The 13,534-nt window shown below is 43.2% G+C and overlaps 1 protein-coding gene across 1 annotated transcript; it reads left to right on the top strand.

Annotated features, from left to right (window-relative positions):
• The first annotated feature begins 3,073 nt into the window (after positions 1-3,073).
• Positions 3,074-11,759, top strand: LOC121004113 (oocyte zinc finger protein XlCOF7.1-like). The gene is made up of 5 exons (XM_040436235.1): positions 3,074-3,280; positions 3,967-4,077; positions 5,349-5,507; positions 5,588-5,711; positions 10,157-11,759. Exons 1-5 carry the CDS (start codon positions 3,242-3,244, stop codon positions 11,344-11,346), a joined length of 1,623 nt encoding a protein of 540 aa, XP_040292169.1. The 5' UTR covers positions 3,074-3,241; the 3' UTR covers positions 11,347-11,759.
• Positions 11,760-13,534: the final 1,775 nt, after the last annotated feature.

Genomic DNA, 13,534 nt, shown 5'->3' with positions numbered 1-13,534 from the left:
TACAGTCCTGGCCACCATAGAACTTTATATCATTACATATCTTATCATTACACAATACTGGAGGTGATATTTCCTCAACATGAGGGGAACAAACATATAACAAAGTTACCTTAGAACTTATATCCTTTGATCTTACACATTACTATTTTTTATGTTTGGTAATACAGTTCTCCCGCCAGTTAAGGGGGGCGACAATCGTGGATCAGACTGGTGGTGGATGCTAAGAACCATTGGATCAGATTGCAATGACCAGGGTTAGGCAGTGATAACTGGGACAAATCACTTGGATCAGGTAGCATCAACCAGAACAAGTTGCTTAGATAAGCCACAATGACTAGGACATTTAGTATGGGTCAGCCAGTGATAAGTACAAGGATCAAGTAGAATGAACGAGGAGATGTTCCTTGGATCAGGCCACAAGGGCAAGTCACTTGGGTCAGACAGCAATGACCTGGACATATCAACTGGATCAGGCAGCAATGATGGGCACATCATGTAGATCAAGCACCGATGATAGGTCAGCATCTGCATTAATTGACTTGGCAGCAGTTCTACTGGTTGATTGTAGATTTCTTGAAGGCTCTAAAAATAACTCCCATAATTACGGTATTTTGTTATATTTCAGTGCCTGTAGAAACGAGGGGAAAGGGACTGGGATTATATGAGCTGTGGCCTCCCATGTCCATAGGCCGCACCACAACTGCTAGTAAAAACAAAGCCAATTTTAGTGTAGCTTGCTCTACACTTCAGTAATTAATAGACAACCTGAGAGGACCTGGTGGCAGGCACAGGCATACATGAGAGGGGGATCCGTAGCAAAAATTAGAGTGGGGATATCCATGTGCAGTCTGCATTTTTTTCCAGGCCCAGAGAAATGAATGGGTCTGCAAATTGGACACGGACCAAAACAATCCGGTTGTGTACATGAACCCTAGTGCTGTGAGGTCCTGTTACATAGGCAAAGTTCAAGATGCAAAATCATCCTTCAGTGAACTTGCTTATCTGAAACTGGCCTAATAAATTCACAAAAGCAAGCACGAGAGAAGGAAAATGAAATCTTCATGCTGTTATAATAATCTTGGCAATGTTAAATGCCAGACAAGAGTAGATGACATGAATAAACAGCACAGTACATCTATGCATTTACCTCCTATCTATGTATTTACCTATCGCCTATATAGCGATACTATTTCTGTATCTTTTTTTCAGTCATTGTTCACCATATCGATTTGACTGGAAGATAAAGTATCTGTAGATGGGAGAAGGGGAGGAGAGTTAAAGGAGGAGTACAATATAAAAGATAGAGGATTAGGTCGAAATAGGGATACAGTAGACCTGTGAGGAAGTGGTAACAGGACAGATGGATGAAGTGTATCAGAAGATAGCATGGAGATTAGGAGAGAGGTGAAAAAGAGGCACAGAGGTGAGTACAAAGGAGTAACAATAGGCAGGTGGATAGGCAAAAGGAAATTTAAATAGAGAGAGGTGGAGAACTTAGAGAGGTTAAATGTGAAGTTTACAGGAAAAGTTAGAGAAGATGGTAGAGCGACGTGATATACTGTAAAAGAAGTATGAAGTGGAGAAGAAAAAGTTGGCTGTACCAACCATAGTACCATTTTGGTTGAAGTGGACCAGGTTTTCCCAGTTGTTGGAGAAGGACATTTCTGAAAACTTCCTGTGCCCCAACCAACCAGAGGGTCAAGTAGATGTTCAGCTTTACAGTGTGGGCACATAAGCCCTTACTGACAAGCATAGACCTTGTTGCTCCAGTCTTCACACACTGATGTAGTTCAATGCCTGCCACATATTTCTTTGCTAGAATTTGTCACATTTGTATCTGTACGTGATGTATATAGAAGAATCACCTCAAGGCTCATCTACTCAGGACATTCTTTCAAAGTCTTTTGACAAGGGGCTACTCCTTCAATCCAGGTGTAGGCCATTTTATTGATGGCCAGAAATCTTCTAGGCAAAAGATTTGTTATTGCCATACAGATGATCTCTCAAAGAGTACCAGGTGACACCAGTTATGATTAGTCTTTTATTATCCCTTTCAGTCTTTATTCCAAATAGACATCAAGTGAATAGTATTTAGGAGCGCGTCCTTGTTGGGTTTTACACAACAACCATATGAGTAGATTAAATGGGCCGTCCAGCCTAATAAAAAAATGTATATGTCTGGCAGCAGCATGTAAAAAAATAAAAAGAAATGTCAGATGCCCGGGAGCACCCTGCTCCACTGTTCCCCTGGTGTTCCTCTCCCCAGCAGCAGGCGCAACTCAGTGATAAAGGATCATCCCCCGATCTGTGCTCTCTCCTGCTCAGCAGGTTCGAGGAGAGGGTGATGTGCTCTGTTCATCAGGGGAATGGGGTTAGATTAGTATTTTTTTTTATTATTCTATTCACTATTGTAAGGGGGGCACTAACAGGGCATTCTATTGTGTGGCAGCACAAATGTGGGGGCCCTAACAGGGGGCACTAATGGGAGATTCTACTGTGTGGGGACACTAAGGGCGCATAACTAGTGTAAAGGGGGCACTATGGTGGCATAACTACTGTGTGGGGGCACAAAGGGGACTGGGCAGCATTGAGCGGCGTTAGAGACGTGGCTTAATGTAAGAAAATATTGCAGTTCTACGCCACACTTGTGATTAGACTGTGTCACCTCTCTTTTTGGGAGTCTCATGGAAGTTCCAGAAAAGTTGGCAAAAATCTGAGCCCTTCCACTTTCTCTCTTTTGAAATCTTTGATCGTTTGCCTATTCTACTGCTTTGTGTCCAGAGGCCAACATTTACGGACACCACCACCCTTTCTTTAAAATATAGCAAAATGTGTTCATTTATTTATTCATTCATAAACACAAAGCCAGTGGGAGAGGTCCCCTGTGCAGCGTCCTACTCTCTTCACGCTCTCCAGCCATATCTTGTCTACTAGATGATGGCGTCCTAGCAGAGTGACCCACACCTTTCGACGATATTCCTCCTCCCTGAACTGGCGCCCTCTTATGACTGTAACTGCCGCTTTCGATTGGCAGATTGTGGTCACATGACGCTTCGATCAGGAAGACTGCAGCTTCTATAGCGCTGTGCAGGCGGATGAGTCCCTATGACTTCCGGTAGATTTTCCCCATTGGTAGAAGCGCTATGTGCGTTGGTGGAGGAGGTAGTCACCGCTGGTTATAACGTGCTTTCCACGCTGTACGGTACGACTGCACAATGCGGAGCGCAGTGTCCTCGCTGACATGACTGGCCCGGAGGTGACTCATGTCATCAGCTCTGAGGTTAGTCATGTGACCTGTATGAAGCCAGGCTAGCCACTGATAGGAAGTCTGATAATGTGATCAGTAAAGTGACCATGTGCAATAATAAATCCCCCTCACCCTGACTGTGCATGAATTATAATGTATTATATCCGGGACCTACTAAAAGCAATGACAGAATGGAATGCCCATAGACTTTAACAGGAAAGTGGAATGCCCATAGAGAATAATGGACCAGAGTGGAATGCCCATAGAGAATAATGGACCAGAGTGGAATGCCAATAGAGAATAATGGACCAGAGTGGAATGCCCATAGAGAATAATGGACCAGAGTGGAATGCCCATAGAGAAGAATGAAAATGTAATATTTGAATTAGAGACAAAACCATTTGACATATCTAATAATTATTTAGCAGGCTTACTCTCCAAGTTCAGTGGGATTATTTAATGTTCAGATTAAGTGGAATTATCACTGTTTTCTGCCGAATGACGAGGGTGAATTGCACAATGGAATGCCCATAGACTATAATGGGAAGTAAACTATGAGCTAATTTGCAGGTTAATCTGTGTTATGTAAGAAATTAACCTTTACCGCAAGTGTTCCCTGGGTATATCCCCCCTCACCCTGACTGTGCATGAATTATTATGTATTATACCCCCCTCACCCTGAATGTGCATGAATTATAATGTGCAATAACTTCTTCTAGAACACTCCGTGTGCTCCATCACCTACGCCTGCAGAAACAATGTCCAAAGGCAACGTCACAGACACCATCCTCAGCCTCACCCTGGAGATCATCTTCCTACTGACTGGAGAGGTGAGGCGCCCTGGGGTAAAAATGCCCCCGGGACCGGCCATTGTGTAGCGGCTGTACCTGTTATAGCAACTCAGTCCCGAGCAGCACAGAGGCCATGTCATTAATGAGCATGATGGCACAGGCCAAAGAATAGGTTGCAGTGCTCGCCCTAAGGCAGCAACTCCTTCGAGCAGCTGATTAGTAGGGGTGTCGGGAGTCGGACCCCACCGATCTGATACTGATGACCTATCCTGATGATTAATCTGTGTTTAAAGGTGTTGTCTGTACTGTACTAAGTGATGGCCTGTCCTCAGGATAAGCCATCACAAGATGATCGGCGGGGCTCCAGATCTAGCTTTGTCACCGGAAGTCGTCGCTGGAACTGCAGAACTCCATTAACCTTGTACTGGACCCCTGACAATCCTGAGGATAGGCCACCACTTAGTAAAAACCTTAGAAGGGTTGACCAGAGTTTTACTATTGATGGCCTGTCTGATCAGCTGGGGAGTGGGGTTGCAGACCCCTGTTGATCAGATATTGATGGCCAATGCTGAGTATAGGATATCAATAGTAAAGTCTTGAATAACCCTTTTAAGTCCTACATAGCAAAAAAGCATCAATTAGAACCAGGGATCAGCAACCTTCTGTACTTCAGATGTTCAGAAACTACAACTCCCAGAATGCTCCAGTCACTTCTATGGGAGCTAGAAGAACAGTTCAGCATGTTTGCATGCTGGGAGTTGTAGTTTCACAGCAGCTGGAGTGCCGAAGGTTGCTTATTCCTGTATTAGACACTCCTAGATCAGGAGAAAGCGCACACCATGTGCCTATTACAGAGCCTGAATGGCTGGATGTCACCACGTGCATGCAAGTGCCATAGCCATGACCATGCTCTGAGGAGCATGGCAGATCCTTTTTTTCCTGCCATCTGCTAGCTCTTGTGGAGAGCAGTCAATGTATCTTTACGTGAATGGTTTGTAGTTCTCTACACCGTACTTGGATAGAAAAGCCGCTGTGCTAGAAAGAGAGGCCTGGACTACCTTATACTCATGATCAGTGGAGGTTCCTGCAGTTGGCACCCTAGTGATATACCCTCAGGGGTGAGGGAATTTATATGATATCTGGTAATCTCTGTTACTACAGCAGAGCCTTGTCCTGGGGTCATAAAAATTACATTATATTTAATAATAAAACAGGAAAAGACATTTATTAACTAGTTCTACTACCAAGCGGATGAACTTGTATCTAAGAGAAGACCGGTGTATACAGATGTATTATCTTTTACTACATAGGATTATGCTCCAGTGAAGAAGATGACTGGTGAGTATGGAAGAAGAAGCAGGACCCAGAGCCCTGTGACAGAGCCATCTCATTCACCTATACATGAGAGATACAGTGAGCAGAAGATCCTGGAACTGACCAACAAGATCATTGAGCTGCTGACTGGAGAGGTGAGCGCTGCCGGGAATACTGGGGCATTATGTAGTAATACAAGGGATGTCTGGATGATGACTATCATTGTGTGTGTCAGGTTCCTATAAGATGTCAGGATGTCACTGTCCATTTCTCCATGGAGGAGTGGGAGTATATAGAAGAACATAAGGATCTGTACAAGGACATCATGATGGAGGACCAGCAGAATCTCCCATTACTGGGTAAGAAATGATCCTCATTGTCTCTAGACATCTTAGTTTTACATTGTTTATTATCAAGAAGTAAGGGACAGATGGAATGGAGCATGACTGCTGGATCGGACGTCACAGGGGCCATGGACACAAAATGGTGAAAGAAATATGCATTTCTCCTTCTTTACAGCCTCCAATGACCCCAGAGGGAAGGTGGGGATACAGGAACCTTTCTTCGTGTCATCACCCTCTCATCAATGAGGGAAGATATGCACAGTTTTTTTTCTACCAAAGGTTTGAGATGAACAGTTATGCTTCATTCACACGTCAGTGTTCGGTCAGTGATTTCCATCAGTGGTTGTGACCCGAAACCAGGTGCGGCTCTAAACACGGAAAAGGTGCAGATCTTTCCCTTATACCTTATGTCTGTGGAGGCTCCACACCTGGTTTTGGCTCACAATCACTGATGGAAATCACTGACTAAAACACTGACGTGTGAATGAGGCATTACCCTTCCCCTAATGAGGACATTTGTCAACTGTGTAAGTTGGATGTTTACTGGCATGTGGGTCATGAATATTTTTATTCTCTTCAGTTCGGGTGACTATGTGAAGATATATGGATAAACCCATTAGACAAAAGCGGCATGTTTGCACATGTTCTCCTTATATTTTTAGAAGGTGGTGTGCTGATCAGGGTTTGCTTGGGTCACACTTTTAGCCATAAACATGAATTTCTCACTGATATCATAGGGGGACATAGAAGATCATGGGTATAGCTGCTGCCACTAGGAGACACTAAGCAAAAAAAAGTGTAGTTTCCTGCAATCAGCCATACCCCTCCTGCAGACACTGAGGTAATATGTTTTAGCTTAGTGTCTGTAGGAGGCAGCCATGCCTGCTACCGTTTTTTTCATTTTTTTCTGGGAACACAGGCCCCCTGTTACCCAATAGGCTAGGGAGGCCAGCGGGTCACCAAACCTGCTGCTTCTTCCATACCTCCAGAAGGCTAGGCGATACACTATTGCTACGTTTGACAGCCATATTATCTCCTAATACAGAGTGATTATTCTATTCCGGCATACCCTCCTTTGGTTCATCATATTTGAAACATTACTGCTGTGTTCGAATGATGCCATCCAGACACCCGCCCTCTCCATTTCACACCACAGTGATGGTATGGGCACTATCGGTGCCTTTGATTGAGTCTACCATGGTTGAGTCGCTTTTCCGAGCACATTGTGGACAGTCTATCGTATTACCCCTTAGGGGCTTCCCTAGCACCTTTTGTTTACAGGCCCTCCTTCTGCAAGGATTTTCCATCTTCTTGGGGTGAGACTTTGTCACAAGGGAGTTACTAGATCTAGTTTGGGCTCTCAAATGATCTATTTTGACCATATTTTGGTAGATGGTCTTGTCTGACAGGCCAGGAAATGAAATCTCACAGTTGATACATCGCTTGGTATGAAGTTAGAAACCATTGTAACAGGGTATGTTCACATCTGCACTGGATGCTCCGTTCTTTATGGGAGATCGCCTTAGGATGCACTGCGATTGCTGGAGTTTGCATCCACCCTTACCAATTGTGCTCTTGTTTTTCATTCCCTCCCCTCGAGATTGCTTTTGGACCTTCTATTGTTTTCTGTGTCCCACATTGGCAAGAGTAAGAAAATAGTATTTTTTATGATGCACCTGTAAAATCCTTTTGTTGCTAAGTTCAGAGGACCATGGGTATAGCTGTTGGAGGCGACACTAAACCCATATATTATGTAAAAGTACACACCAGGCACATTGTTAAAATGTCTTTCAGCACTTTAAACAGTACACGCACACACCTTCATGCAATTTTGCATCAAAATGTAATTTCTCATAACAATTGCATAAACATCCAGAGTTGCATACATACCATGTAGACATACATTTATACGCACATAACTTCATAAATTACCAGAACTGGAAAGACCAAAAATCAGATTTTAAGTTGAAATTTTACAGGGGTACATTGCTTAAAACGTAAGTGTTCCTGAAAGCAGAAAACCAGATGATTGCAGTTGCCTCGATGGGCTGTTGACAACCATGTCCACATTCATGTGACAATCAGAAATAATTTTTTTAAGAAATGCATCAAAACAAACATTTGCAAATCTCACATCCAAGCAGAGGGTTACACATAAAAGCAATGTAAAAATAAAGTATTAAGGTGTGTGAAGCTCATATATACCACAAGTGTATACATCAAGAAGAATTTGTGCTCTTAAAAACACTGGGACAGACGCCATGCAATATTTGGCCATTCTCCACAAATGTGTTAAAATGTATACTGTACACGGCAAATAGCTGCCAAGTCCCCAAAATCTACGTCTTCTGAGAGCATATAAAAATATACCCTAATAGACAAAATCACTTACATGCAGATTTGCAGCAGACTGTGAGTATATGTAAAAATTGGACAAAAATTACAATTTGTGACTAAAATGCGTATTCTTGCAGTCTTTATGCAATTAAAATATACTCTGCAAAAAGACTGTAAGATATGAGGAGTTCATACATACCACACATTGTATGCTGCATGTGTTAAAGAAATGCAAAACCTGCAGAAATTCACCAACCAACTTTTGCGTGCAAGTATTGTGAAATATGTAGTATATACATTTCCATATATACCCCTATACAAACTGTAATCCTAATTAAACATGATAATAGAATGCATTAAAAGGGCTTTCCAGGATTTTATAACTGAAAACGTGTCCTCTGGATAGGTCATTAGTATCTGATCAGCTGTTTGAGAATGCACTGATTCTCCTGTGAGTGCCGCTGCCTTCTCGCAGCTCATCAAGAAGATCGCCATACATAGTTACATAGTATAGCGGCTGTGCTTGATATCGTGCTCAGTTCCATTCACTTCTATGGGGCTGAGCTGCTCCTAGGCCATGTGATGCATGAACGTGTCATCAGTGGCCTAGAAAAAACAGATAGAAGGCTGAGGCGCTACTGCGAGCGCTGGTGCCTTCTTAAACAGCTGATCGCAGGGGGTCCCGGTTGTCAGACCCCGACCAGAGGATAGGTCATCAGTATTAAAATCTCAGAAAACCCCTTTAACTAAGTTTGCTTTCAGATGGGTATAATATGCTGGCTTTATTGGTCTCCTATTATGGACACAACATCTGAAGCTCATCAGAAAATGAGTTAGGGCTCTTTCACACCTGCGTTCTTTTCTTCCGGCATAGAGTTCCGTCGTCGGGGCTCTATGCCGGAAGAATCCTGATCAGGATTATCCCAATGCATTCTGAATGGAGTCAAATCCGTTCAGGATGCATCAGGATGTCTTCAGTTCCGGAACGTTTTTTGGCCGGAGAAAATACCGCAGCATGCTGCGCTTTTTGCTCCGGCCAAAAATCCGGAACACTTGCCGCAAGGCCGGATCCGGAATTAATGCCAATTGAAAGGCATTGATCCGGATTCGGCCTTAAGCTAAACGTCGTTTCGGCGCATTGCCGGAGCCGACATTTAGCTTTTTCTGAATGGTTACCATGGCTGCCGGGACGCTAAAGTCCTGGCAGCCATGGTAAAGTGTAGCGGGGAGTGGGGGAGCAGCATACTTACCGTCCGTGCGGCTCCCCGGGCTCTCCAGAGTGACGTCAGGGCGCCCCAAGCGCATGGATCATGTGATCGCATGGATCACGTCATCCATGCGCATGGGGCGCTCTGACGTCACTCTGGAGCGCCCCGGGAGCCGCACGGACTGTAAGTATACCGCTCCCCCGCTCCCCGCTCCAACTATGGCAACCAGGACTTTAATAGCGTCCTGGGTGCCATAGTAACACTGAAAGCATTTGGAAGACGGTTCCGTCTTCAAATGCTTTCAGTACACTTGCGTTTTTCCGGATCCGGAGTGTAATTCCGGGAAGTGGAGTGCACGCCAGATCCGGACAACGCAAGTGTGAAAGAGCCCTTAGACGACCATAACTCTGGTTCTGATGAACTGTGGGAGGTGTTTGCGTCTGTAAAATGTGCACAAAGATGCCCCTGCATTACACCCATCTGAAAACTGACGGAGCACCACCAGGCCCCATTGACTATAAGGCAGCCATCTTTTCAATCCTTTTCTGACAATCTGAGTAATTATGCTTTGGTTGATAACATGCACAGAAATCCATGTTCCCCTCCTCTTGGAATCATGTACATTTAGACAGCAAAAAAATGGTTTTCTCTACACTTGAATATGTTTCGGAGGCCAGAATAGAGCTTGGTTGCTGGAGCGGGGACCAGGTGTACTTGTCTGTCTAACCCTGGAAACAATGATCCCAAGAGCGAAGTACCCCTGAGAATATCATAGTATTTATATTTAATTAGTAAGAAAACAAGGTGATACATTCACTTTCAGTTTCTTTTGTGAATAGTAAAGATTACAGGCACTAAATCAGAATGGACTGTTGAAGTTATGGGATGTGTTATTGTTGATTTTATATTATACAGGTCTACCTTTCAGTGACAAAAGTTCATCTGAAGTTCCACACCCTATCTCGGTTTCCAATCATGACCATGATCATGATCAGAAAAGTTCTGTTCAGTCACCGCAAACAAAAACTCTTCCTAAATGCGAAGGATTTGAAATGGAGAAGACTCTACTTGTACAATCAGGCCCACCCAGAGAAAATAACATCCAGGACCATGATTGTTGCACAACTACACAACCTATGCAGAAGTGTCCATCTGCTGCTAATAAAGACAAATTGATGTCATGGGGTGGAGGAAACCTTTCTTTATCCACCCAGTATCCATCTAGTTGTGTTAAAGAGGAACCCATCTCATGTGAAGATGGAAATTCAACAAAGACAGGTATTTATAACCCCTGTGGTCTTGTACAGCACTCAAAATCTCACATTAAAGAGGAATTAGAGTCGTTTGATGGTGCAATCCTTACAGAGTCTGACATGTATGTACCTGCAGACATTTGTCAAGAGAGTAGCCTCAATATGTATGCACCTGTAGAACAGCTTTATACAGACATGGGGATTCTGGAATATGATAACTGGGATATTGGCTCAGAGAATATCCATCATTCATCACTGATAAACTTTGGTGAACGTGGGGAGATCTTTCCCAGTAGATCATTTTTTCCTACAAATCCAAGGCCTTCTATAGGAGCAGCAAGTTGTTCAGACTGGTTGAAATCAGTTGCTGATAACTCCTGTTTGGCTGTCCAACAAAAGGAGCAACCTGTGGCAAGGCCAACAGTTAGTTATGAACGAGAAAAAAGGTTTACCAAAACAACTGACTTTTTCTGCCAAGCCAGATATAATCCAAGAGGAAATCAATTTTTCTGTTTTGAATGTGGCAAATATTTCTCAACTAAACCACATCTGATCCGACATCAGAGGATTCACACTGGCGAAAAACCCTTCTCTTGTTCTGAATGTGGCAAGAGCTTCAATCAGAAATCAATCCTCGTGACGCACCAGCGGACTCACACGGGAGAAAAACCCTTTGTGTGTTCCATTTGTGGGAAAAGTTTTATAAAAAGTTCCAACCTTGTTTCACATCAGAGGATCCATGGAGGAGAGAAGCCGTTCTACTGTGCAGAATGTGGGAAGTCTTTCATGAAAAGTTCCAGTCTCTTTGCGCACCAAAGGACTCACAGGACAAGAAACTTCTCTTTTTTCTAGGGCTAAAACATTTCTGGGTTTGGATTTAAGATAATATTTTATATTGAATCTAATATATATTTCATAAATGTGTAAATATGAAGTGAGCTTTATTGAGTTATGATGGATCTATTCTCCTTATAGTGATCACTAATTACAGTTGGATGCAGCTTGATTATTACTTGAAATGAATCGCTAATGAAACTTATTATGGACCGGTAACAATGTTTTGTGTCTATGGAAAGATATATGGGTGCACTCTGGTATATCCAGGAATATAATATGTATCTCATTAGCGCTTTTTATATGCTCTTAATCAAGAGACAATATGGCACATGATAATCACCCAGCCCTACTTTAACTTTTTCACATTTTATGGGCAGCCTTGTGCTAAAAGTGCTAAAAAAAAATAAAAAAATACGATTTTCCCTATCATTCTGCACTCAATCCCTACTGATGATAAAGTGAAAACACAGTGTTCGAAATCTTTGGTAATTTATTGAAAAGAAAAAACTAAACTCTTGCATTGACATAAATATTCAGACCCTTTACTCAGGACTTACTTGAAGCACCTTTGGCAGCGATTACAGCCTCCAGTCTTCTCAGGTATGATGCCACAAGGTTTTCAAACCTGGATTTGGTGATTTTCTGCCATTCTTTTCTGCAGATCCTCTCAAGCTCTGTCAGGTTGGGTGGGGACAGTCGGAAGACAGCAATTTTCAGGTCTCTCTAGAAATGTTCGATTGGGTTTAAGTCAGGTCTCTGGCTGGACCACTCAAGGATATTCACAGAGTTGTCCCTCAGCCACTCTTGTGTTGTCTTGGCTGTGTGCTTAGGGTCATTGTTTTGTTGGAAGGTAAACCTTTCACCCAGTGTAAGGTCCAGAGTGCCCTGGATCAGATTTTCATTAATATATCTGTACTTCACTTCATTAATCTTTCCCTCAAGTCTGACCAGTCTCTTTATCCCAGCCACAGAAACACACCCCCACAGCATGACGCTGCCACTATCATGCTTCACTGTAGGGACTGTATTGGGCAGTTGATAAGCAGTGCCTGTTTTCCCCCAGAAATGACACTTAGAATTGAGGCCAAAAAGTTAAATCTGGCCACTTTCCATATACGCTATAAAGCCCAGATATGGTTGAGTGCTACATGGGTGTCTGACCTTCTGGAAGTTTCTCCCACCTGCACGTAGGATCTTTGAAGCTCAGTCAGAGTGACCATTATGTTCTTGGTCACCTCTGTTACCAAAGCCCTTCTCCCTTGATAACTCAGTTTGGTGAGGCTTACAGCTCTAAGAAGAGTCCTGGTTGTTCCAGACTTCTTCCATTTAAGAATTATGGAGGCCACTGTACTCTTGTGAACTTGCAGGAGAATTTATTTCGTACCCTTCTCCAGATCTGTTCCTACACACAAGCCTGTCTCTAGTCTCTACAGGCAGTTGTTTCCTCCTCATGGCTTGGTTTTTGCTCTGATCTGTATTGTCAGCTGTGAGACCTTATATAGACAGGGGTGTGTATTTCCAAATCATGTCCAATCAACTGAATTTACAACAGGTGGACTCCAATCAAGGTCTAGAAACAGATGATCGGATAGGGTGCCAAGTGTTGGATCGCCACTGATCTGATATTGGTGACCTATCTTGAAAATAGGTCATCAGTATCTGTAGCCCAGAGAACCCCTTTACAACTTTGCAGACTTGTGGTCACAAATAACTTAATCTGGCCACAAACATTTTAGATTGGAAGAACATGTGACAGAAGCTGATTCACTCATTTAATCCGTTTTCACCCCATGTATACAGACATGCATCCAGTAAGGGCCTCTACACTGGAGAACCTAAAGTGGAAGGCCACCATTACTTGCAAGAACCAAAATGACTTTAACCAGCTTTTGAAAGACGTTCCCCATGTCATCTGAAAACACGTGGGGCTACCATCAGGATTTGTTTCCTTTAGCTGTGCCCTAGTCACTGCCTTAAAGAGGACCTGTCACTTCTCCTCCCTTGTCTTAGTAACTACTTGCATTCCTCATGTAATAACAATTCTGGAGTGTCTGTTCTTATGACTATGTTCCATTCCTTTATTATTCCTGCTAGAAGCTATGAATGACTTACTAGCAGTTTGCTGGGAAAGTCCAAATGGGTGTTAGCAGTTGGAGGGCTGTCCCTGCACAGTCTGACAATGGCAGCACTGATTGGATAGTGT

This window comes from Bufo bufo, chromosome 6, assembly GCF_905171765.1.
Source record: "Bufo bufo chromosome 6, aBufBuf1.1, whole genome shotgun sequence".
NCBI classification, from domain to species: domain Eukaryota; kingdom Metazoa; phylum Chordata; class Amphibia; order Anura; family Bufonidae; genus Bufo; species Bufo bufo.
The sequence above is the reverse complement of the archived record's forward strand: the minus strand, read 5'-3'. Positions and strand labels throughout refer to the sequence as shown.